The 27,064-nt window shown below is 41.9% G+C and overlaps 1 protein-coding gene across 9 annotated transcripts in view; it reads right to left on the bottom strand.

Annotated features, from left to right (window-relative positions):
* The window catches only part of PTPN13 (protein tyrosine phosphatase non-receptor type 13), a 186,066-nt gene that overhangs the window by 11,340 nt on the left and 147,662 nt on the right, over positions 1 to 27,064 (bottom strand). For 2 of the 9 annotated variants that reach the window (XM_030564940.1, XM_030564947.1), the window contains 18 exons: positions 26,215 to 26,358; positions 22,741 to 22,834; positions 21,767 to 21,852; positions 20,155 to 20,317; positions 18,510 to 18,724; positions 18,322 to 18,420; positions 16,615 to 16,979; positions 15,461 to 15,647; positions 12,809 to 12,967; positions 11,561 to 11,732; positions 11,233 to 11,443; positions 9,536 to 9,606; positions 7,659 to 7,720; positions 6,049 to 6,205; positions 5,523 to 5,660; positions 3,997 to 4,088; positions 2,400 to 2,455; positions 753 to 856 (listed from right to left, as the gene is read on the bottom strand). In XM_030564940.1, coding sequence (XP_030420800.1) covers positions 753 to 856; positions 2,400 to 2,455; positions 3,997 to 4,088; positions 5,523 to 5,660; positions 6,049 to 6,205; positions 7,659 to 7,720; positions 9,536 to 9,606; positions 11,233 to 11,443; positions 11,561 to 11,732; positions 12,809 to 12,967; positions 15,461 to 15,647; positions 16,615 to 16,979; positions 18,322 to 18,420; positions 18,510 to 18,724; positions 20,155 to 20,317; positions 21,767 to 21,852; positions 22,741 to 22,834; positions 26,215 to 26,358 — 2,575 coding nt within the window. The remainder of the gene's footprint in view (positions 1 to 752; positions 857 to 2,399; positions 2,456 to 3,996; positions 4,089 to 5,522; positions 5,661 to 6,048; positions 6,206 to 7,658; positions 7,721 to 9,535; positions 9,607 to 11,232; positions 11,444 to 11,560; positions 11,733 to 12,808; positions 12,968 to 15,460; positions 15,648 to 16,614; positions 16,980 to 18,321; positions 18,421 to 18,509; positions 18,725 to 20,154; positions 20,318 to 21,766; positions 21,853 to 22,740; positions 22,835 to 26,214; positions 26,359 to 27,064) is intronic. The other 7 variants (XM_030564945.1, XM_030564949.1, XM_030564942.1 and 4 more) reach the window with 7 other exon arrangements.

Raw genomic sequence — 27,064 nt, forward strand, 5'->3', positions numbered from 1 at the left:
GACCAGAACTGCACACAGTATTCCAGATGAGGTCTCACCAGTGCCTTGTACAACGGTACTAACACCTCCTTATCTTTGCTGGAAATACCTCGCCTGATGCATCCTAAAACTGCATTAGCTTTTTTAACGGCCATATCACATTGGTGGCTCATAGTCATCCTGTGATCAACCAATACTCCCAGGTCCTTCTCCTCCTCTGTTATTTCCAACTGGTGTGTCCCCAATTTATAACTAAAATTATTGTTATTAATCCCTAAATGCATGACCTTGCACTTTTTACTATTAAATTTCATCCAATAAGTAGGTCCATTGACTTCAGTAAAGATGGCAAAATCAGGCCTGAAGTAATGAGGAAATGCCATGTATTTAGGGTGTGGAGTCAGCACTCAATAGATGCCTACAGGATTTCAGTCTAATTGCACATTTCACCATATGCCATTGCAGCTTTCATAAAACAGATATTACGGAAGAAATTGGCTGCAGTTCTGACTATGGCCCAATTCTGCAATCCCTCGCTCAGACGAGCATTCAGTGAATCAGTGGGGTTACTCCCTTGTGTGAAAAAGGGCTTGCAAGCTTGAATTATTATGATCCACTCCTATGAGCTCTTGAGCACCCTGATCTCCCACTGACTGCTCTTTCCAGGACTGGGCCCTTAACAATATCCAGAACATGTTCAAATACATTTCTGACATGATTACATTATTGTAATCCTCATTTTCCATTGGTCGTTTATTTGTTCAAGTCCTTGCCTTTAGCCAGATGTTCCTGATTTATTGATTCAATAGGGAGTTCATCACTTCCCCATGTAATTTCATCTTCATCCGCTTGTCCCACAAGAGGTTGTTGAGGTGACCTAGAAAAGCAAAGAATGTTAAAGGTTTCTCATTTCCTAATGGAACAATACATTTCAATTTTAAATATAAATATTTTCTATAGACAAAAGACCCTACAACATATGAGATCATTTAGAAAAGTACAGAATTCTTAAATTTAGATCAAATTTATAAACCACATTTAGAAGAAAATAAATATTTCATGTATGCAATAGATTCGACCAAAATAAGAGGTTTAAGTCCACGATGATAGCTATTAATGTAATAAATAGAGATTATGAATCATATTAGATAAAATACAAATATAGTGAACTCTCTTAAAAAGAGAGAAACTGAAAAAGGATATTTTCTGGATCCATTGTTAGTGTTGTTCCTTGAAGAAAAAAGCCTTCGCGTCTAATGACTTTTTAACCTTACTGAAATAAATTTAAATGACATATTATTTATAACACACATACTGCATACAAAAAGCTACATTAAAGAGCACAAAAGTTGCAACATCAAGCACCCAAATATTGAGAAATGCCAGAATTAAGTTCGCCCATGGAACTTATATGTGTGTATGTGTGTGCATGTGTGTGTGCACGCACACATGTTACACATGTAATTTAACATACATACAGACATGTTATACACCCATTCACACACACCAATGACTTTCTAGTGTGATCTGTATCTTTGCAGGACAAAAATGACAATACAAAAATAAACTAAATTTTGAATGTATTTGAGAAAAAACAGCCATTAAATAGTTAAGTTTCATGAAGTTTTACTCATAGCAACACAGTGTAGGCTGCCTTTGTTATATTTTACTTTATTATGTTTGAGTCATGACTGAAGATTTTCTCATTTAAGACTAGCAGGAGAAGAACAGAGGGGGAACCTTTGCTTGTTGTATAAGAACTTAAGTAGCTAAAACATTTCCCCACAAAATATCCAGAGTGCAGATTCCTCACATTCTCAGCGCAGGACATCTCAATCTACTTTTGCAGGGACCACCATAAGCCTGTCTGGACTTTGGATTAAAGAAGGTGCCAGATACTGCCAGTTCTGATGGTGATTCTGATGGGGACACATTCCCACATGGAAATGTCTGTTCATTCATCAGTTAAATCACTGTCAGAAAGAAACAACTTTCAAACACTACTGTCCTGGGCTGGATTCAAACCAGCTATCTACAGATGAAAAGTTGTCCTTTGGGATCAGTAAGTTTTGGGAAAAGAGGAAGGAGCGGAGGCAACTGGGGGACTATGCAAGTCCGGATCTGAATACTTTTTAATCCTAATTATGTTCCAGTAGTTGAGTAGCAAAATAGAGTCCAACAGCAAATTTGTACTGTTTATAATTCACAACAGATATTCTTGAGCACCCCCACTTGACATCAAGTTCTATAGCATTAAATAATATCACGACCTCTCAGATAACATGAACGGACCACAAAGCCATCCTATATCAACATGTCAACAGACAGATAGGGTTTGTGGTTTGTTTGTGCTTTATCTCCCCTTATTTCACCGAGCTGTAAAAATTACATTTCTCTTAAATTCCACTTAAAAATCTCACCTTTCAGGCACTACTTTGTCTTCACAATGTTCTTCACAGCCATTTATTTGTGTTGGCTAGTGAAGGAAGCAAAGTATAGTGAGTTATGTTGGAAGGGGACTGTACAACAATAATACTTTTATCTTATAAACTAAAACAATGTTAACAAGTAAATTCAATATTTGTGTAGGGTACCACACTGAAAGCATTATGCATTGACAATCTCTATTCTTCCAGGAAATCCACCCAATCACAAAACCCCCAAACATTCAGCCTCTGCACTGGGGAACATGGAGCAGCTGGACAGGTAAAATCATATCCCAGCCTAGAGCCCACCCCCGGCTCTTCTTCCAGTTTCAGTCTCTCTGTGCTAGTAATGTTGGTTAGCGGTTGTTTTTTTTTTGCCAAAAACCCTAGTGTGTGTACATCTTATTTTGTCCGAAGAACTGGTATACTCTATACCGGGGAAAACACTTTTGGTGATATAAGCTGCATCTAGACTAGGAGGGTTCGCCAGTATAACTATAGTGAAGACTAGGACTAGGAAGGAGCCTGGCTCTAGTCCTACACATAGGCAAATGTTCAGCATGCTCACTTCTGAAACAACGCAGAAATTCGATTAGGCAGAAAATCTGCTTGTGGCTCTGCTCAACACATAACTCATGTGACAATCCCTTGCCAAGTCAGCCTATACCTGTACCCGTACATCAAACGGAAAGCAAAAGGACAGCGCACCTGTGACTTTTGCCCCCAAATGAAATATGTCTCATATGCATGAATAGAACTAGAATATTCAAGAGAGGTAAGGAGCTTTTTTATTTTATTTTTGATTAAGAGAGCTCAGGCAGTGTCAGTGTAAAAAATGTCAAGAGTGACTCACAACTGAGACCAGCTTAGCCCAGCTGCTGGTGCCTTAGCCAAGAGGAGTCTCCCTTTTTGATCCCCTACAGAGATGTTATAGATCAAGTTGAGTCACAGTTGTAACTGGGCAGGAAGTACAAACAGTGAGTGTACACTAGATAGGGGAATTCTATTAACTGGATACATTTGCTATGGAGTCTGGACATCTATTGACTGATGCCACACAGGACAACATGGGTAAGTGTAGAGTGAAAGGGGTATAGAATTTGTTTGTGAACATTTGTTTATATGAGCAGAAAGATGAAGGAGAGGGAGCCTCAGATTTGGACTCTTTACAGATGCTCTGCAAAATATTTGAAATGCTCTGATTTTTCCTACCCTGCTATGAACTGAGGGAGCTTTCTCGCTAGAATGTAGGAAATAGTATTGTATTGGCATTTTATTATCATTACACTTTAAAAACTGTTGGCTTTCATTGCTTCCTACTAGGAACAGCAAATGTTAATTTTCTGGGTTGTTCTCTTGTGTGATTAATTTATCACAGATTAATTATTGTACAGTATTTCAAAAACTACTTCCATACTCTTGGTTTATAAACACTGTTTTCTGGAGGCCAATCAAATGGCAGTGACAGTTACATTTAAAATGTTGATGAAATTATTTCCACAAATTCAGTGTGATCGAGGGAACGAGAAGTCGATGTAAATAGTCTAGGAAATTGGCAAATAAAGACACTGCCAATATCTTTTCATTTTACCTCTGGAAAGTCTTCAGGCAAAGATGATCCATCACAGTCCGTGTCTTCAGCTTTTTCTTCTGCCAGCTTCCCATTGGTCTCTAAAGAACCTGCTGGAGAAACACATTGGAAGACAGAGCTATAGAGAGGTGATGTCATGGGTAGATTAAGTGAAAATGCTCTTATTTTCATTCAAATATTAAAAGAAAAGTAGTGCCTGCATCTAAAAAATCAGAAAAAAAATTGTTCTCAGGGTACGAGTCCTTGGCCATACATTCATTCTTAATAACTCTTTACTATCAATGCAGACCATAGACTAACGGTAGATTACAGGCCTGATTCTCATTTGAACCAAGGTCCTTTATAGCACTTTGGCAGTGTAAAGAGGCCTTAAAGTGGGCATAAACTACACTAGCACCCAGTTTAAGTTCCCTTTACACTGCCGGAATGGTGTAAAGGGGTCATAATGTAAATATTAACCAGGCCAGCATACTTCATCATTCTTAGCACAGAATCAAAATTTGGGGTTCGTTAAAGGTAGTTGAACTATGTGGTTATTTGCATCAGTGTTGAGCTGATGTACCTACTACTAAAGAATGGTGAGTTCTTAACCCAGCAACATTAATCTAACTCACAGCAGGAGTAGGTCTAAACCTGGATTCTAGTTACTCCCTGTATTAATGAGCCACCATAAAATTGTATATGATAAAATCTGACCTACTTTAGCTATGTCACTGCTGCTACATCTCCCAGATTCAACACACCAGCCGTGCTGCTGTGTACAATGGGCCAGATCCCAGCGGGTGTAATTTTGGCAGTAATGGAACCAGACAGATTTACACCAGCGGAGGCTCTGAGTCTGTAGTTTTAAAAGAATGCTAATAGATGAATATAGGCCAGCAAGTTCAGGAAGGAGCAGAGGACAAGGATTAAGTGAGTGAGTGGTGTCTCAAATCTGGTGACCGCAGTAGCAGACACCAGTTTGGTTTAATTCACTGAATTATGTGCAAGCCCCCAGTGATACCTCACACGATCAATTAGCAACCGCTATTCCACAATCATGCCCATTTCAGTTGACGGTGAGTATTCTGTTGCAAAGACAGAGAGGTGATGAAAAGGGAGCAGTGACTCTTGCAGCACTAGGAAGAAAGGAAACTACAACACTGGCTGAAAATTAAAGGAGCAGATTTGCAAAGAAAAAAATATTTTATATTTTTCAAAAATTGCAGTCACAATTTTGTAACCATCAGGGATGTAATTTGGGTGCCTGACTGCACCTGCAAACCAAGACATTTAAACATCATCAGTTCTACCCACAAACAATTTCAGGTACTAATGCGTATCCCAAAAATATTTAAAATAAAGACCTGATTTACGAAATCTGGACTTCACAAAAAGATTCCCTTATTAGACGCACCGTCCCTTTAACCACATCTCTTGGGAAAATTCAGTTTGCAAGCTACTTCCATTCCACACTTTCTGTTAGCTAACCAACAGCCCATTCAGTGTTCATTTCCTGGGATTAGCTTTTTGATGGCTTATGGTACCTGGCGGATGGTCACCTGTGGTTGCATTATTGCGATTTAAGAGGTTCTGGGCTTCCTCGTCTACAACATTCAACAGATACTGGACAACGTCATTATGGTCATCCTCATCATAATAGTCATCCTCCAGTATCTCAGTTTCTAGAACAATAAAACAAATAACATGGGAGAAAGAAATATAAAAAGATTAACTCTCATTAAGGAAGTGAATGACAAAATGGGGCATTCTGTCAAGCAGATAGTCTATATTTTCTTTAAGATACTCATACTAATAATTATTGTGACTCTCCTTCCTTGACTATGCTACTGAGTTCAAATTCTGATCCCATTACTCCACTTCTCTTTTTATTGGTAAATAACAAGTGTAGGAGAGAATACAGGACCCAAAAAACACATTATAGAAATGAATGTCAACTTTTAAGATATTCAATAAGTTAAAATTGGCTTTTATTTTGAAATCTCTATTGCCTCCTCTCTCTTGTACTCTTGAACTGAGGAGTACACAGATGTTCAAATCTCTTCTCCTTACCCGAGTGATCACTGTTCTTGGAAAAATCTGATATCTGATTTGTAAAACCACTGGAGGGCATGTTTCTCGAATCAGTGAAGTTCATTAGCCCTTTTGCCTGATGAATGCTGCTTACTGCATTTGCATGAGAAACTCCTGTCATGCTTTCCCCATTAACCTAACAAAACAAAAAGTAGCATGAGTTAGTTTTCTTTTTTAATGGCTTGTTGTTTGTTCCTCTAATAGCAGCCCATTCTAACAAAGCACAGGGTACTCAGGAGGCAGACACAGAAATGCAGCCTTTTCATGTCTCCTACTCAATTAAGAAAACATGATTTAATCTTAGCAGTAGTTTATGCTTGACATTTTTTTAAATTGGCAATGTAACTGCACTATAACTTACAAACAAAACTAAGAAAAACAAAAATTAAGTCAGAATATAAGGGGAACTTCCTGACAGTGGAGATCTATTAGACTGTGGAACAACCTACCAAGAGAGCAGTGTTGCTACAATTACTTTCCTCTTCTTGTCTCTCACCAGACTGAGTCTATATTACACTGGCAATTGAACCACAAAACATTTGTCTCTCAGATCTGTTAACCCCCATCCTCTCCGAGAGACAGAAGTTTTGCACTACAAGTGCTAGTGTGAACGGCGCGACAAAGCTAAGCTTGCTCATTGGGGGTGGACGTTTTTTGTCAGCAGGAGAGCCGACAAACAGTGGCTACACTGCATGACTTTTAGCAGCACGGCTGTGGCGACACAGCCATGCCACTAAAAGCTGTGTCGTGTAGACAGAGCCTAAGAAATAACTGTGAGAGATAGAATACTTTGCATTTATATTGTGTCCTCTATCCAACACTCTCACACATTAATGATCTTAGGCCACGTCCAGACTAGGGTATTAAAATCGATTTTAGATACGCAACTTCAGCTATGTGAATAACGTAGCTGAAGTCGAATTTCTAAAATCGAGGTACTCACCAGTCTGGATGGCGCGGCATCGATGTCCGCGGCTCTCCGTGTCGATTCCGGAACTCCGTTAGGGTTGATGGAGTTCCAGAATCGATGTAAGCGCGCTCGGGGATCGATACATCGCGTCCAGACTAGACGCGATATATCGATCCCCGAGCAATCGATTTTAACCCGCCGATGCCGCGGGTTAGTCTGGACGTGGGCTTAGCTTCACGTCACTTGTACCTCTGTGAGGGAGGTGAGCATTGCCTTCATTTCTCAGAAGAGAAAACGGAAGCAGAGAGAGATTAAATTACTTGGCCAATGTAACATACAAGCACTATGAGGCACTAGGAACAGAATCCAGATTTCTGAGTTACAGCCCTGTCTGTGCCTTAGCCACAAGACCAGTCTTCTTTCCTTAAATGAAGTTCTGGGCACTGGAAAAATAATTCAAAAAATGTTTGCACTTATTGATTCAGATCAATGGACAGCGCTGTAACTGCACAGTTTAAGATACAGAAATTTTGCCTTAGCTGGGGTTGGCTATTGATTGTATCTTTTTCTCTAGTTAATGAAAATTCCTACCAATGGGATTACACGCACCTATTTTATCAGAACTGAATAAAGGAAAATAAAGCAGCTGTGTTAAATATGGTTGCTTTATTTTATTTACCTTGGGGATATAAATATCAGGTGCTGTTTCTGTTTTGCCATAGTGAGCTCCATGGGGATGGCCTAAACAAAAAAGAACAAATCAATAACCTTTTAAATAACAAAATGTTTATAGTGATCACATGAAAAAAAGTATCAGGGGGTAGCCACGTTAGTCTGTATCCACAAAACAACAAGAAGTCTGGTGGCACCTTCAAGACTAATAGATTTATTTGGGAATAAGCTTTCCTGGGTTAAAAACCCACCTCTTCAGATTCATGGAGACTCCATGCATCTGAAGTGGTGGGTTTTTAACCCAGGAAAGCTTATGCTCAAATAAATCTGTTAGTCTTGAAGGTGCCACCAGATTCCTCGTTGTTATTATGAAAAACAGTTGTTTGGCAGTAAAGAAAAATATTTATCATTTGCTATGAAATGTTACATACTTCCTTCTGCTGACAGTTATTAAAAAGAATAACTGAAACTAACAGAATCATAGAACAGTGGGGTACTTAACCACACTCATATCTAAATGACATTATTTTAAAATAACATTATGTTTGCGGAATTAGGAGAAATAAGAGAAGGTAATGGTATAATAAAAAAACAAGTCTCCAAAATGACCATTGTTGATAAACAGTAATACCAATACAATATGAATTATATGGCACTAGATGCAAGCGTGTCACTTTGGAGAAATACTGTAAAGCTCCCACCCTCAAAAGTTTAAAATCTAAGGGCACATCCCTGCAAACACATATCTCTGGACATAGCGTACACCCAAGTCAATGAGACTGCTTGTAGCAGTGTTTTCAGGACCAAGTTCTAAATAGACAATGTCTAGACAAGAGATGGGGGATATGAAAGAACAAAAATCCAGGGCAAAATATTAACTTCTCTTTTCTCTTTAAATGGGCATTCATTAACAGGGATGTAACCTCAAGTTCAGGATGACTCTAAACCTTTGATGGCCACAAGCTAGGATCACTCCAACTACCCTATTCTATAGATTCCCCCAAAGCTCTGTTATGGGACAATGTTGGAGATTGGATACAAGGCTCAATGGACCATTGGTCTGACCCAGTCTGACAATTCTTATGTCACACTAGAGTAACATTTTGCAGCTAGAACAGCTCCAAACACACTTTGGATATTAACAAATAAATGAAAATACTGCGGAAAGTGTTATTTGACCATTACAAAATTTAATATCACACTACACATTTTTCAGTGGGTACAAGAGCTGTGTTCTTATTCACTGCCTGACTAGAAACATCTGCATGGAATTGTGTGCACATTCTGAGCTGATTTGTGAATAACAGAAATAGTTATCTTGTATTGTGTGAAACATAGTAAGAAGATTTTGAGTATAATTCTTTTAGTAAACAAAGTGTGTTCAGGTATTATCAAAATTTCCCCATCAATTAAATGGAGACCTTTGGTAGCCTAAAAGAGTATAAAAAATGTATCAAGGATATGAAAGTAAAAACACAAGACTAACAAAGGAATAAGGGAAAGCAGAAACTGATTCAACTTTCCTTCTTAGGCAAACTGATATGTAAACAATACCACAGGAAGCACCAAATTGTTTGTGTTGTATGTAACAATGCCAATATATCACAAAATCCAATAATTTTCTAAAGCTAGTACAGAACACTCCATTATGTTTAAATGGTTTTATTCTATTTCTCAGAATCTGTGAAATTCTGTACTCTCTTATACATGTCCTTATGCAAAGTGGCTTCTTAAATTTGTTGCAGAAGTTTGGCAAATCTTATTTAAAATAATATCATTTACCCTATTTATGACAGGCTTTTATAGGCAAAAGAAAGATATCACACTTTGGTTGTCATTGATAGAAAGAAACTCATTTGCAGTAAGTAACTAAGAGATCCTTACCATTAGCTTTCATTAACTTTGGACTTGAGCTAACAGAGCCCCTGGACTTTGGAACCAAAGGGTGACCATCTCTGCGATAAGAAGAAACACACTATATTTTTGATTTGTGAAAAGGAACCATATGTAAGTATCTATATGAGGGCAATCTCCTATTGACTATTAGGCCTTAACTATGTCAATCACATCTTCCTTGGAGAAATTTGGAATAAGGTACCAAGAATATTCAATATCCCAATAACAGAAAGGTATTCACCAGATAATATCCTGGTTCACATCTACTTTCAGAAGAGTGAGAAAACTTTACGGGGCTAGGCGCGATCTAGTGTAGACAGGTGCAATCTAGTGGCCTCAGCCTAGAGCTTAAACCTTAGAACTCCTCAATTCCTGCAGCTCCTCAGCACTTCAGAAAATCAAGCTTTAGGTGCCTGAAAGTCAGGCACACAATAGTAGTGGAAACTTGGTAATTTCTCTACCTCAGTTGCCCCATCTATAAAGTAGGGATAGCAATACCTATACAGCCACCTCTTCACAGGATTATTCCAAGGATTAAATTATTGCTAGTAAAGAGTTCTGAAATGAAAGGATCAAGGATGCAGCTGCTCTGTGCCACCCTGGTAGCATAATCTGAGCCTACAGCCAGGTTTGCTGTGCCAGGGAGGATTGCTCCAGTGCACAAACATAAACCTAGGGAGGCACACAGCCAATGTGTGATCTCTTACACCACTCCCCCTCCCGGCTGCTGATGTACTAGGGGAAAGGTGTGACTGGAACACCCCTGAACTAGGTCAATCTTCATCTGCAATTCCAGTACTCTGTGTGTATCTCTACACTGCAGCTGGGAGTGAGCCTAACAACCCAGGCAGACCAACCTGTGCAAGCAGGGCTTGAATTAGTGGCTTAAAAATAGCAGTGTGGATGTGGTGGCTCAGGCTTTCAAGCCCACCAGACCCCCTAGATTTGAGAATCTGAGATCCAGCCCAAAATGCAGGTATTTATAACATACTGGCTTGAGCCGTGCTAGTGCAAGTCTGTCTCTCTGGGCTGGGAGGCTCACTCCAGTTGGTACAACTTTTGGAAAAAAAAGAAAAATGTTAACAAATTTGACAACTTTTTCCAAAACAATCTGTTTTTTTTTTTAAAAGGCACTTTGATCCACTTAACTTATTACTAAGGCTAAGATTTTGTCATGGTTATTTTTAGTAAGTCAGGGACAGGTCACGGGCCATAAACAAAAATTCACGAAAGCCTGTGACCTGTCTGTGACTTTTACTAAAAATAATTGTGACAAAATGGGGAGCGGGGGATCACAGTGGATTCTGTGACTTCCATGACCTCCATGACATCATTGTAGCCTTACTTATTACATACATATCCTACTCTGCTTATTACATAATGCCCAAACACAAGCGGGGCATATATCAAATTTAGTCTGAGAAAGAATGCCTCGTACGGTGCAATCTGCAGTTGGACAGTTTTATCCTAACTATGGGCCCAATCTGATGAGATACCGAGCATTCTCAACTCCATTAAGCCAATGGAATTGAGAGTACAGAGCACCCTGAAGGATCAGGCCTTTTAAAAATTGCCATCATCACTCCAATTGATTAGCTATTGTGCCAGGAAAATGCAATTAAGTGGACACAGCTACAACTATGTCAGTTAAAAATCACATGCCAGAATTAGCTTCCAGAGGATACCTTGTAGCTTTCAGCACTACTTTAGGAAGTGACATTTCCAGGGCTCTTTTGGCTTCTTTCAGAGTCATTCCCTGTGTGCTGACTCCATTAATATAATGGATGATATCCAACGTACGGAGACTTTCCTCGTTGGCAGCAACAGATCTTGGCTTTATATCACTAATATACACCACCTGGTAAAAGCTGTCATGACCTCCTGATATAGACAGACCTGTGCAGAAGAAAAAAATCCTCAATTTTTTTCTTTTAGTAGTTACGTGTGATTTTTACAGTGGGACCAAGACAGGCATTTCACACAAGGACAAACGGCCATACAATTTTATATTACCCAGCTCTTCTTTATGGCACATTAATGTAATATCAGGCAGCAAATGAGGCAACATTGGAATCTTTGGTAACTCCAGAATCCGTCCAACCACTAATCTGACAGTCTTTGGTGCAGCTCGGAGAAAATTGACTGCATCTGTGTGACTCATGTTAGTGACATCCATGTCATTAACCTGTGAAGAGAACAGCAACAGAAAAATCCTCATTATGGTTGCAATTAAAACAGCCAATGATACCAAGAAAATTCAGCTGAAGTCCCTGTTATTTGTATTTCATATTAAATGACAAAATATAACTGTTATAAATGACAGCAAATGCAATCAATGAGGTTATCCATTTCCATGAACAAACCCATTTAATGGAAATAGTAGTAAAGAAACAAATCCTGAACTACTGATGTAAAAATAGTAACTATATTACAAAAAAAGATTTACTATATACCAGTTTCCATAAAATGGAAGAATAAGCTTTTAGCAAGCCACGGCCTGAAAGCCAGACTCAGTCCCTAATCCATATTGGTTTATGATTTTATTCCTTACCTAAGGTTAAAGGTTATTCCACAGGATTTAATGCCCCGATCTAGCAAAGACTGGCTTGCACGCTAAAATCTATGTACTATGAGTAGTCACATTGACTTCAGTGGAATTATTAAGTGCATGTGTAAATCTTTGCAGGATGCGGGCCTAAGAACGTAATTAAGCACATTCTTGTTCCACAACACTTTACAATGTTAACATTTGCTTCAGTGTACCTGTATTAATAGACTTTTTATGTTCTGTTTACTGGAAGGAGTGTGACAAGAAAATTTATCCAAGCTTAACTGAACAGTTCCTCTCTGACACTAGAAGATCATGATGGTCCCTTCTGACCTTAAAATCCATAAGTATTTTGAAAGGAACCCCTAACTGTAACCTAAAAGATCATATATACTGAGCCCAACCCTATCTACTATTTTTCTATCTGGAAGGATTACACAGATGTTAACAGCAAAAGGTTTAGTGAACATGCGTCAGTCATCTTCCATGTGTTTTATTTTATACTTATATTTAAGTTGGTTCAACAACTGTCATATTATGAATTGCAATACACACCTTTAGTTGTCTGCTTCTCATCCACACATTTGACTCAGCACACCACAGGATCCAGAATTCCTATTTTACTGGTCCAAAATTAGTTTGTTTCCGCTCAATTATCACACAAATCCCTTAATCTTGAGTTGGGTTTCACTATGAAATTTTACTCATCTCACCTTGATAAGCCGGTCTCCTGGCCGTAGCCTCCCATCACTTTTGGCAGGATCCTGAATAACGTCATGAATGTAACAACCAATGTTATCATTGCCTTTGGTCACTGTAAAGCCCAGGCTACCCTTTTCTGATTTAGTCATGGTAACATGGAGTTCCACCTCCTATGGGAAAAACAGTGTGTTAAATAAACAATCGTCTGGAATGTGGATAAACAGTGTACACTGTATGAAACATATGGTCATCTGAATAAGCTGCTGCGATTAAAACTGTTTTCTTAAACACACTTTATTAACCAATTTACTTCAATCAAATATAGGTTCTAATCCTGCAAACACATCTGTACTGAGGTTTATGTATTGCAGGATCAGGGTGATACTGACTACATCAGAGGTGGGCAATAATTTTTGCATGGGGGCCACTCCACGAATTTTGGTAAGTTGCCATGGGCCGCACATTTCTACTATATTAATGGAGGCTGCACCATGGGAGGAGTTTGGTGCAGGTGGAGGCTCTGGCCTGGGGGTGGGTCTGGGGTGTAGGAGAGGGTGCAGGGTCTGAGAGGGAGTTTGGGTGCAGGAGGGGATTCTGACCTGGGGCAGGGGATTGGGGTGAAGGAAGAGGTGTGGGAGTTGGGGGGGAGTTTGGATGCCGGGGGTTGGGGTGCAGGAGGAGGTGCGGGAGCTGGGAAGAAGTTTGGATGCAGGAGGGGATTCTGACCTGGGGCAGTGTATTGGTGTGCAGGAGGGAGTGCGAGGTGCAGGCTCTGGCCAGGAGGGGCTTACCACAGGTGGCTCCCAGCCGACGGCGCAGCAGGGCTCAGGCAGGCTGCCTGCATGCTGTGGCCCCACACCACTCCTGGAAGCAGCTGCGGCTGGCACATCTCTTCTGTGCGCCCCTTGAGGGAAGGAGGCAACGTGTCTCCGTGCGCTGGCCACACCCGTGAGCAATGCCCCTGAAGCTTCCATTGGCTGGTTTCCGGCAGGATCACCGTGAGCAGGTTTGGGCCCTGCGCGCCCCCTCCCCTCGTCAGCCCTGGTTTCCGGAGGTGCGCAGAGACATGCCAGCAGCAGCCAGCCACTTCCAGGAGCGGCGTGGGACCATGGCAGGCAGGCAGCCTGCCTGAGCACCCCACTGCACCACGGGACTTTTAGTGGCCCGGAGATTGCGAGGGGGCAGCCAAACAGCCCGGCCTCCTGGACAAAAATGTTATATGGGCCGAATTCGGCCCATGGGCTGTATTTTGCCCACCGCTGCAGTACAGCAACTAGAATAAAACTGGGCACGAGAGATGAAGGTGCTCTCCTACAAAAAACTTCAGGTTTCCGTTACTAAGTTGGAGTACTGTATTGTATATCTTGCTATTACACACATGCATGCCTTTTATATTATACATTTGTAATTTACATGCATTTTATATTCTATGTTTATGACTGTGTTTTACTTGCACAGAAATTAACAGAACAAGAAGAAAAGATCAAAAGAAGAGATTAATAGTGTGATGATGCATTTGTGAACGGTGAATTTAGCGTTGACTTTTAAACACCAGAGAATTGCACTGATAGGCTTGTCTAAATGGTGCAGCAATGCGCACAAGAGGAGTGTGATTGCTAAGGTGCACCAATGTTTGGTGCACCAACTGGCCCACATAGACCCTGCAAGCATACAGTAAAAGTTCCCTATTGTACATTAACATAGTACTGGTTATATGAATATACATTAGGGAACTTCTGATGTGTGCTAGCAGGGTCCCAGTATGCTTTAGAAATCAGCCCCCCTTCCATCCCCTGTAACATGCTTGTGTAGGCTAGCCCTTTGTAATGCACAGTGCTCTGCAATGCAGAGAGAAAGACCTGGTCTCTATTTTCAGCAGTTTTTTCACTCTGTCAATGGACAGGGAGCGAGAGAGACAGAGGTGCTTTGTGCTGCACAACACCATCCTCTGGGATGTGAAGCAGCGATGTTAGAAGGTTCTCAGCAGGGTCTGATGCATTGCTTCTGAGGCTGAAAGAAGAGTATCTAGGGGACAGACAGACGTAAAATAGAGGAAATGGATGGGATTACAAGGGCCTCAACTCGTCTGAGGGTAACAATGGGGAAAAATATATTGACAGGTAAGAAGCTTAGCCTCAGAACATTGTCCCTACATAGTTACACACACTGCCAAATCTTCAAAATATGGATTCAAATTGTACTTAAGAAATATGTGTGCACCTGTGTGTCCATCCATAATATGCACATGGCAATGGAGCATTTAACTATGCAAATTGTATGTATGCACAGGCAGTTATGCAGTCTGCACAGCTTTAGAGTCTGATTTGAAAAAAAACCCATGTTTTTTATTTCAAAGAGTAATTAAGACATTTGAATCTCTCAAGTGCCTCATTTATAACACATCTAGGGACACTGTCTTAAAAATGCTGCCAGTCCTATTGTCACAAATGGCCAGGCCACCTCCTATTAGTAGATTGTATGAAAGCCTTCTGCAAAACATATCCTCAGTTAACTATAAATTTAAATTAGAAGATAGAACAATTACCCTAATTTTAAGTCAATATAAATAGGATGCATTTTGTTACTGCCAACCCATGGCTAAATAAAACCCCAAGAGACACACTCTTTAACACATTTATAGCGCAAAAAGAGAAAGTAATTACTGGTTCATATTCATCAGCATGTTTCTCAAATTGGTTGAGCAGTGATGTTATCTTCTCTCTTTGTGGAACTAGCTCCGAGGTGGTACTGATGTAGGCATCATCCATTAAACCAAGGGTTGCAATCTCAGTAACAGTTCTACAGCTTGGTATTGGTGGCAAGTCCAGTGGTAGAGGAGATGGAGGATTACTGTGAGAAGACAGGGAAACGAGAGTTTGAATGGTTTGTAATATTTGAGCCAGACTTTGTTGCTTACTTGGTTAGAGCTCTGCAAAGACACAATGGGTTTCAATTCACAGCAGGGCCGGTGCAAGGATGTTTCGCGCCCTAGGCGAAATGTCCACCTTGCGCCCTCCCCAATCCCTGAGCCCCCGCCCTGAGGCGCCCCCCCCTGCAGCAGCTCCCCACCCCTCATTCTGAGGCACACCCCCCCCAGCTCACTCCTGCTCTGCGTATGAGCACCCTGAGCACGCCGTTGCTGCTTCACTTCTCCCGCCTCCAAGGCTTGCGGCGCCTAAGCTGATTGGTGCCGCAAGCCTGGGAGGAGGGAGAAGTGAAGCAGCTCTCCCCTGCTCCGCCTCCTCCCTGAGCACGCCATCGTTGCTTCATTTCTCTCGCCTCCCAGGCTTGTGGCGCCAATCAGCTTAGGCGTCGCAAGCCTGAGAGGCAGGAGAAGTGAAGCGGCGATGGCGTGCTCAGGTAGGAGGTGGGGTAGAGATGAGCTGGGGCGGGGAGTTCACCTGCGTGCCGCTCCCGCCCTTGCTGCAGGCGACTCTCCCCACACTCCCCTGCCCCTGGCTGAAGATCTGGCTGCCGAAGAAAATGCCGCCCCCCAAATCCTAGCACCCTAGGCAACTGCCTAAGTCGCCTAAATGGTTGCACCGGCCCTGCTTCACAGGTAATCATGTGTGAACTCTGATATTTCTGCAGACATTTACAAACTTGATACAGGGGTCAAATTGTACCATCTCTCACTCCCAAATCAACACAAGTCTTTGGTGTGAAAATGACTAAATTTTATCTAGACAAAGTCTTGAATTTTTATTAGTAGGCCATATCATCCATCTTTGCAGAGAAATTCCACCCTTTTGACTACTCTAGGTTTGCAAAATCTGAGTATTTATTTTTGCAAAATAAGTAATATTTACAGTCATACCTGTCCTCAAACTCTGGCTTGCTGGGAGTCTCATGAGCAGAGTAGTAGATGGTACGAATTGCTTCTTCCTGGGTACCAGGAGTTTCATACTGAGTATGTGCTGGTGCCATCATTTTGTCTAGAGTCTGGTACAAGGCAGAATTCCAGCCAGGGCTTGCTATCTGTGTTGGGGTCACAACTACCTCTTCTTCGCCACTCCCACTGCTGTCACTGTAGCTGTCTCTCCTAGAAGGGGATTTTAGTCGCTTCTTGCTCTTATCAGTCATTTCATTTTCATCTGAGCTGTCACCTTGATCTCCATTTGATGCCCCAGAAGTTTCTGTGCTGATGTCTGGAAATATTTGTTGTGGGGAATGTATGGGAGTCTGCAACAAATGTGATGTTTAAGAAATCAGACTCTGGCTCTAATGGTCATTTATTCATTTTAGGTTTGGCAGAAAATGTGTAAAGAATGCAGAAATAATCAAACATGTTTAATCAAAGGTTCATTCTATTTACTTCAGAGGTCAGCACAGTGGACCAAACTCAGCCCTGGTATAACTCCATAGAGTTCAGGGTGAATTTAACTTATTTTCTGTAACATAACGTGTAATTTTCAAATGTGTATCTAGGAAATTTCAAAAGCGCTAACTAAAATGGGAGCTGTGGGTGCTCAGCTCTCTAAGAAACTGAAACTGCCAGTAGGCACTGAGGCAGATCCTCACTTAGTATAAATGGTCAATGGGCCTATGACAAGTTACACCAGCTGAGGATCTGTCCCCAAAACATTTGGCTCCAGTACCATTTCCCGAAGAACTCCCATAAAGGTAATGTAACAATCAATGATGAGTATGGAAGCTTTGACAGTTCCATTTATTCATCCCGTGGGAAACCTCTGTTCAGGTACTCACCCATCCCGAACACCATCAACCGCTTTTCGTTACTTAATTTTCTCCTTTGTTTCTCTTGCCCTTTGTTTAAATGTGTGTTTAGATGTCCACACACAGGATACAAATCTGTTTCTATTGTCATGTAAGAACAGTTTTTATCTGGTAAACAACAATGAAGTGACTTGATTTGAAGACTCCTTCCCAATAATTTTTTAATTGTTCTTTATTACTAAAAGCTACTCTACTAATGTGGACTTCTCCACTATGGAGTTCCATTTTTTTTCTGCTGCAGTATATATAGTCTAGTTTCCATCAACACTAAAATATTCTAAAATGGCATTGTGCTCTTTGGACTGATTTGATGGAGCACTTTTACAAATCCTCTTTGGGATCATGTATTTTAACTCAGAAAACTGGGCTGAGGTTTTTCCATCTTGATGGACAGCAGAACTAAACTATACATAACTGTTGTTATTAAATGGCAGTTTCATGACTAATTCACCACGCATCTCACTGAAAATGTAACCCGAGGTGAAGCCAACTTCAAACTATCAATCAACACTACCAAGGAAAGTGGACTTATAGTATTTTAAGCCATTTAGGAGGTTTTTTTTTTAAATTGTACTATTGTAAATATACAAGAGCCTTGTATTTTTTCTTATTTCTATGAAATAGGCTGTGTTTCTATCTTGTGACGTAACACAGCAAACACATTTGTATTATCCTCTATTCCCCTGCCACCTCTCTTTATTTTTCATTTACATGTGCAACCAATGTATTCTGAATAAGCAAAACTTAATGAAGACAAAACTAAAACATCTTATGCCATAGGTCTTACCAACAGAGAAGGATCAATTTCTGGTAGTATACCAAGTGGTGGCCTGCAAAGGAGGAGAGAGACTTCTGGGGATGTTCCTCTGAGTGCTGAGATGACCTCCTACAGGTACAGTTAATTTTGTATTAGACACAGGTCCCACTTGCAAGATAGTTACTACTGACAAGTAAGACAATAGAGAGAGTTCTAACCTGCTGGGATAGTCCTTTTAATGAAGCTCCGTTCACTTTCAGGATGACATCCCCGACTTCAATCTGCCCACTTTCAGCTGCAGGCTGCCCTGGGAAGAGCTTTTTAACCCTCACTATGCTTGAGCCCAATTGTTCCGGAGTAAGGTTGTCTTCACGACAAAAACTGAACCCCAGGCCTGAGCTGTTCTTCAGCAACTTTACCTCAAATGTGTTGTCTGGAAAATAAACAGAAAGAACAGACTACTTCTCTCCTTTCCTACAGTACCCTCTCCAGCAATAACAATCAGACTGCATCCCAATAGTTTGGGGTAGGGGGTTACCATGTATAAAAGTTTTGTAAGGAGTCCCTATGTATGATCGGTTTAGACAAAACATGTCAAAATGATTCATGGTTTCTTTCCCTACTGTTCTTCTCCTGGAAATGTCCACACTGCTGTATGTTATCCCCAAAATAGCAGGACCTGGGAGAGGCTCAGAGAACATGCAGTAAGCCTGTAAGGGCATTATGCTGTAGAAATAATTGGGAAGTATAGAGGAGGAGGAACATTCTGGAGTTGGCCATGATTAAGGCTATGATTTAATGACAGATATTTTTAGTAAAAGTCATGGACAAGTCACAGGCAAGAAGCAAAAAATCATGGCCCCATGACCTCTCCACAACTTATACCATAAATACCCCTGACTGAATCTTGGGGTGGGGGCACAATATCAGCAGCAGGGGGCGAGGGAGCGTCCTAGAGGGCCCACGACACCAGCTGCCAGGGGAGAGGGGGAAGCTCTGGGGGGCTCATTGCCCCAGATGCAGGGGGAGGAACTCCGGGGGGCCCGAGGCACAAGTTGCTGTGGGGGAAGGCCTACGGGGCCCGCTGCCGGGGGGAAGCCCTGTGGGACCAGCAAGTGCTCCAGCCACTGCTGTGGGAGGAACCCTGAGGGCCAGTGGCAGCTCAGGCCACCACTGGAAGGAAACCCCGGGTCCAGCTGCTGCTCCAGCTGCCCCTGGACCACTACTGGGAGCCGTCAAGCTATAGTTGCTCCCACCGCCCCCAGAACCGCTGCTCAGACAGTCTCCAGGGCCAGAAACATCAACTGCTGCTTGGGCAGTCTCCGGGGCCAGCTGCCTGGGACTGCCAGAGCAGCAGTTGGTAGGCCCACTCCTGTAGCGCTGGTGTGACTGGCTGCAGGGCCGACTGAGTGGCTGGCTGTGGAGTTGCTCCAGCAGTGGCCAGTGTGGCTGTCCCCAGGGCCACTTGAGCAAGATTCAGTCAGGGTCCACTGGCTGCTGCATAAGTCGTGGAGGTCACTGGAAGTCACGGAATCTGTGATAAACACGGAGCCCTAGGCATGATCTATTACAGGAAGTAATGCCCTTCGTTTCAAAGGTGACACAATATAAATAAGTTAAGAAATGGTAAGGGCAGGAACTATTTAAAAAGCTGCTAAAATAAATGACTGAGACACCATTAAAGGAAATATTCAGAAAGCATTTAACAACATGAAAGACAATCTGTGTTGTACACAAGGCTTAGACGTGTTCACTGCCAGCCCTAAATTTCATGATTCTTTTCACTGGAGGATCATCTGGCTGCAAGAAAATGAAGTTTTGAGTATGCTCTAAAGCTCAGATAGTTTTTCTCCATGACCTGACCTTCAGTGACAAAGTTGTAGTCTTTGGTATTTGTCATTTTTTTCTCTGGTTTGTTCTGGGGCTCACTTTGTCCTGCCTGATTTGGAGGCGTGCACTGCGGTGTAATGGGAGCATGAACTTTGGCCACTGGAAGCTGCCCCTTCTCCAGCAACAGATGTACTACCTACACAAATACAATATATTCAAGTTAGTTAGCACGAGCCACAAAAATACCACATTTTGCCATGTAGAGTCTAGTCTAATCCGTTTTGGGTAACTAAATTTCACAGCCATAAATTCTACAGATTTATAAAAAATCCCCCATAAATCACTGTAAGTAGCTTCTTAGTTTGTTAAGAACTGCAAATGGCAACATCATCAACAATAATAGAATCATAGAATATCAAGGTTGGAAGGGACCTCAGGAGGTCATCTAGTCCAACCCCCTGCTCAAAGCAGGACCAATTCCCAACTAAATCATCCCAGCCAGGGCTTTGTCAAGCCAGACCTTAAAAACCTCTAAGGAAGGAGATTCCAACACCTCCCTAGGTAACCCACTCCAGCGCTTCACCACCCTCCTAGTGAAAAAGTTTTTCCTAATTAAAAAAACAAAACAAAAAAGCAATAGAGTAACAGAGCCACAAGATATCAACCAGACAGCATCAAAAGTAAATTAAGCTTTCCCTCCGATATTATGAAGCATGAGGGATAATTAAAAAATGCCACTGATGACATTCATCATACATGGGTCCTGCATCAAGGGAATCTGTTTACATTATGTACTGATTGCATTTTACTATTCCAGAGAACTAATATTTGCACATGCACCATGCATTTTCATGCATAATTAGGTAAGGGCCAAATTCTGATATCGGAAGCAGCAGCCTTATGCCATGAATAGTGACATTAACGGAAAATTGCACCAGTTTTGGATTGAGGTGCTACTCAACATGATTGAGTGTATCAGAAAGTGGTCCTAAGCAAGGAAATGCACAGTGGAGAGCTCCTGTTGTCAGTTTTGTCTACTGTACTTTTACTCATGATACATTTATTTACCTAAGATAGGAGAAGAATATTATCCAGGGGTGAAAGTAAAATTGAAAACTTACCCGTATGGGGGCCGGCTTCACAGCCCCCCAAGAAGGGGCAGGGCCTCGGGCAGAAGAGGCGGGGCTGAGGTCAGCATCCCCCAGCCAGCCCTTTCAGGCTGCCTGGCCCACGCCACCCAGGGCTCCAGTGGCGATTTATAGGGCCCAGGGCTCTGGCCGCTGCTGCCACTACTGCAGCAGTGGCTGGAGCCCTGGGCCCTTTTAAATCATCGGCCCTGGGGCAGCTGCTCCTTTTGCCCCCCCTACACTGGCAGCCTGGGGGGGGGCAAAAGGGGCAGGGACGATAAAGCGCTGCTGCAGCAATGCTTTAAGCAGGGTCTTTGTCACGACAGCGCTTTAATGTTGCTGCCCCTTTTGACTTCTCCGTCAGCGGCCCTGCCACTAGGGACCTGGCAGGGCTGCTGACAGGGGGCACAAAAGCAGCAGTGATGTTAAAGCGGCAGGGGCTGGTACCGGCGGCCACTTTTTCCTGGTACGCCGTACCGGCCTGTACCGGCTTACTGTCACCCCTGATACTATCTTACCTGGCCAGTGTTTCTCAGGGTTTCCACAGCCTGTTTATGGGTGGCACCCTCCAAACTAATCCCATTGACAGAGAGCACACGGTCACCTAGAAGCAAACAATGCATGATTCAGAAGAAGGAAGAATGTAATAAAAAATTAATTCATTTAGAAAACACTTATAATCCATGTAAGAGTGATCTGTTCATTTTTCAATGAACAAGGGCAGTAACTCGGGCAATCCTCCATGCACTGAGAGAAGAATAGGGCTTTTTGTATCAGAAGTGTTCTGTAACTGAATTCCAACCCCAAAATCTAGGACCATTTTAATGCTCGAAGCAATGCTTCACTGGGAAATCTGGGGAGAAATATAATAACCCCTCGTCTAACTGTAGGACTCCACTTCACTAAGAAGACTGACTTAAAAACAAAGACTGTCAGAGCTATTACAAGGATTTTCTGTACTGAGATACTTAGCATGTCAAGCGAGAAGGTCACTAATAACACAAAGCCGCTTTCTCCTCTCTCTGGATGTACTCAAAGCAATTTGCTCCATTAAAGCAGAAACAGCGACTAAAAATATTTTGTCATTTTTTCCCACCAGTACAGTTTCAGCAGTTTCTGCAGATACTGCAATAGTCCCACACTTTGTCTTCCTTTCTTATCTCCTCATTGCATAACACTGTCAAATTTATACACTTAGCACTTATTAACCATTTAAATGGTCAGAGTGCTTTACAAATTAATCCTTACACCACCCATATGAGGCAGAGACTAAGGTTATGCAGTGCTATAGAAAAACCTCAGAGAGATAGGTAGCTTCCCATTGACAATATAGACCCATAAAGAGATTACAAGTAACCAAGGCCAGGCAGTCAGTAGACCTCTGCAGTTCTTAGCTCCTAGACCATGATGCCTCTCCAAAGCCTACATAAAGTCATCTGGATTTCATTCTACTGCTATTTAAGAAAACTTGTGGAAAGAGCGAAGTATGTACCTTTCTGAATTCTACCATCAGCCTCAGCTGCTCCCTTAGGAATAATGGCCTTCACATAAATGCCACCATGTCTTACACTGGTGTTTATGCCACCCTAAATGGAGAATAAATAGGTAAAATGCAAACCTTTAAAAACTTAAACAGGAGATCTTAGATCAAGAAAGCTAAACAATCCTTAAGAAACTCAGGGAGCACTCAAGCCATCTGCATGTAAAAGCAACAGCCAACGTATTGTAAATAAAATATTTTGAGATCCATGCGAATCATAACCAATTGGAGTGGATGTGTGGGGAGGGGTGGGGTTAAAACTATTAGGCTCAAATGCAAACCTTTCTAGTAAAACAAAAGTCCTTCAAGCAGAACTACGAAAGCACTAGAATCTGCATATATGAGTGTGGAAAAGCTAAGTGTTTGTGCACAACATGCATCAGCAGCCAAGATAAAAGATGCATACATGCAATATCCTAGTTTTGTTCACCATTATTAAAGTAATGTGAAACTAAAAGGTATTCCTCTCTCTCAGGTTACAGAAAGCTGTCTTGAAAGCAAAATATTTGAGCTAGGAGGTGCCATAAAGATTTGGGTTAAAGGTCTGCTTAGGTTTCAAGTGAATTTACTTTGGGGCACTCAACCTACTTCTTTAATGCATATATCCATCACCACACAGTTCGATGTTATTTCAGGGATTCCCCAAACTTTTAAAGGAGGAGGAGGAGTTAGCGCACAAATTATCTCAGTCTATGCCCCAAAGATCCACTTGCTTTAATATTACTTCCGAGTAAGCTAAAAGTTGACAGCAGATTTTAGAACAGTGCAAGGATAAAGGTAGAGGCAGAGCATGACAAAATGAGATATGGTGACCACTTGTTAGGCCTCTGAGGAAAGTCCTTGCACTGGTGACCATTGATTGGCAGCATTGAAAGAGTCACTGGAATAGCAGGGTTGCTGCATGTCAATGGCTACATTGTCATTATACTACTGCATAATTTACACCTTCATTCATCTGTCATAGTGAATCTGGCTCCAAATCGATTAGTAATAATTACTACAATTTCTTTAGATTTAGAGCATATTTTCATTTACAATTCATAGGCAAAGTTCACAATATGTAATTAAGTCATAATCCAGACTATAGATCAACGAATCTGTTGTAAAGATTCTCCCCAACCCGCAACTGAACCTCATAGTCCTTTATCTAATTCTCCTGCCAGTTAGAAACCACTTGTATCTGCCTTCAACTGTTTAAGATATTTAAGAAGAGTGCATTATCTATAGCTAAGGCTACATTTTAATCACAGATATTTTTAGTAAAAGTTATGGACAGGTCATGGGCAGTAAACAAAAATTCACATATGTGACCTGTCCATGACTTGTACTGTATACCCCTGACTAAAAACTTGAGTGCTTTGGAGGTGGGGGGGGGGGGAGAAGTGGCCCTGGGGTAGCTCGGGACCTCCACTGGTCCTGTGTGTGTGTGTGTGTGTGTGGTGGGGGGGACTGGAGGGGCTGGCAGGCTCCCTACCCGGCTCCCGGAAACGGCCAGCATGTCCCCGCAGCCCCTAGGTGGAAGTGCAGCCAGGAGGGCTCCGCATGCTGTCCCACACCCCGAGCGCCTGCTCTGCAGTTCCCATTGGCCAGGAACCACTGCCAATGGGAGCTATGGGGGAGGCTTCTGTGGGCAGAGGCAGCATGCGGAGCCACCTGGCTGTGCTTCTGCATAAAGGCCAGACACGCCGGCTGCTTCTGGGGATTCCCCCCAAGGTAAGTGCCACCCAAAGCCTTCACCCCCTTCCACACCTCAACCCCCTGCCTCAGCCCTGAAAGCCCTCCCACACCCAAATTCCTGCTGCTGATGGAGGAAGGGGCGCAGAGGCCCGAGACTGCCCCAGCAACGGCTGGTGTGGCTGGCCCAAGGGCCGCTCGAGCTGCTCAGGCGCCGCCAGGGCCAACCACATCGGCCACTACAGTGCAGTGCACTGGCCATGACTTCCATGGCCTTGGTGACAGATTCCTAGCCCTACCTATAGCTACTGTTCGTGGGTATAGAACACCCACTGTCACGATTTCTGGTCTGAAAACATTAGAAATTGTGCCAGTGATTGATAAAAAGTGAATAAAATATTGAATTAGGGATGTAAAAAGGAAACAGCTTTATTCTGCTGTCCTCATCTTCAAAGTAACATGCATTAGAATCTGCTACACTTGAAAGAAGGTGTCCGGATGCACAATCTATTTAGAAAATGCTACATCTGTACTACAGTAAATAGCCACTGAAATTGCCTCTCTTTTGAACTCTGTTTAATATATGCTCACTATTACCAGTATGCTACTGTTAACATTCAAATTGTTCACAGAATTGGGAGGTGAATCAGTTAGACTAATTCTTGAAAGTTAAATTGTCTAAGAACCAAAAGGTTTTTTTGACACCTACAGAAACACACAAATGGAGTGTTGGTGATATGATGATAAATCATTCACTTTGTTTTTAAAGGGACATTGTCAAATAGGTTAGGCCTAAACTTTGAGCCAGTTTACAAACATAATCTGGTGTGAAGTTTTTAAATTAAAAATAGGTATTTATCTCCTTATCTTCTTACCGACTTGCTAGGATGAAAAAAAATAATAACCAGCCCCTCCTTACCTAGACAAAAATGTTTTGTGCTCTTTTGCTTTTCAGCCAGCAGAGGGTGAGCATAAAACAAGTGACAAAGCCTCTTTAGAGACTGATGCTGCTGGTGAACAAGTCAGTAAAACAAAGTAATGCTGGACCAAATCTGGCCCAACTTAACTCCATTAGCTTCAATGGTGTTATGCTAGGGATGAATTTGGCCCTTTAATGTCAACCTCCTAACAAAAGCTACTTGATTTCACCTTCAAGGCCTTTCACTGTCCATTATCTCTCATTCAGTATTGGAGGTTGACTCCTGACTCTGATCAACCCATTAAGCTATTCTCCACTGCCCACACGTTAAATTCTCAAACAAGCACTTCTGTGCCTCCTTACAACTCTTCTTTACCATGATGCCTACCTGACAATGGCTCGGCTGCCGGTGCGCTAAGACCACTGTCTATCATACAGATCAATACTGTCTCATTTTTTCCCCACTGTACTCCCCCATTTCTGAGTATATATATATGTCTGTTGTCCTGCGTCTTACACTTGGACTGTAAATTTTTTGGAGTCTTTTGATTCTGCGTTTGTTTAGCACGTAGCATAATGAGGTCCCGGTCCAGGACTAGGGCTGCTAGGCAGTATAGTAGTGCAAGTAATTAAAAATAATAAATAATAATGATAAATAATAATAGGGAGATGACAAGAAAAGAGATATGGAAATAATACTTTCCACCTGCAGGAAGATGGAAGTATCTGTGAGCAGGTACTGGACAGTGTCCTTTTAAAACACCTTGCTTCCCTGTAAATTAGCTATTGAATAGGTTGCTGGGAGTGGAGAAGAAGAGAAAACATCTAAAAACCTTGTCAAACAGTACCGTGACACTTATTCCCAAGCCGCTATCTTTTTTGGCTAGTTCGACCTCAAAGATATCTCCAGGTTTAAGAGGTGCTGCAGAAAGCTTTTTAGAATTCATTTTGTTTGCTGTATTCACTGAGGAAGACTCCTTTACAAAAAAAAAACAAAAAACAAAAACAGAAAAAAAATAATGATTCCCTGTTAGAGCAAAAGTTAATTATTAGTTCCCACTGTGCATTTATGGGTGAGACCGAGCAGAAAGGGGTTAATTGAGAGCACTGGTTAATAAAATAGGGTTCAGATTCTTTCCTACGGTAAATGCATTTATTGTACTTGAATGTTCGTAATCTCGAGATAAAGTTTGTCCATATTGGCTAAATGTTTTTATAGACCTATACACCTGAATGTGCTGGTCTTTAAAATGAAGGAATCATTGTACCAAGAACTCAGTTATGGCAGATCCTCTGATGAGATAAACTGGGGTAGCTCTACTGACTTCAAAGGACATTTCCATCAACTGAGATCAGGGCCATTATCTTTAGGAATGAATGTACAGTGTCCCCAGTGAGTTTAATTTTAGACAGGCAGAGCATCAGGTCTTCTCTGCTCACTGGATGAATGTATAACCTACAAATACCCTTTCCCCCACCTCAAACTCTACCCAGAAGGACTCCTGTTCTGCTACGAGCCTACCCATTCATCCCAGATAGTATCCCTGCTTTTCCCTAATGCAGGTGAAACTCAATTTACGTGGTCTGTAAAGAAACTGATACCTGTGAATATTTGCTACAATCACCTTGGACAAATGATGCCTTTGGATGAGCATTAAGATTTTCTGTTGAAATCAATGACAA

This window comes from Gopherus evgoodei, chromosome 5 (assembly GCF_007399415.2).
Source record: "Gopherus evgoodei ecotype Sinaloan lineage chromosome 5, rGopEvg1_v1.p, whole genome shotgun sequence".
NCBI classification, from domain to species: domain Eukaryota; kingdom Metazoa; phylum Chordata; order Testudines; family Testudinidae; genus Gopherus; species Gopherus evgoodei.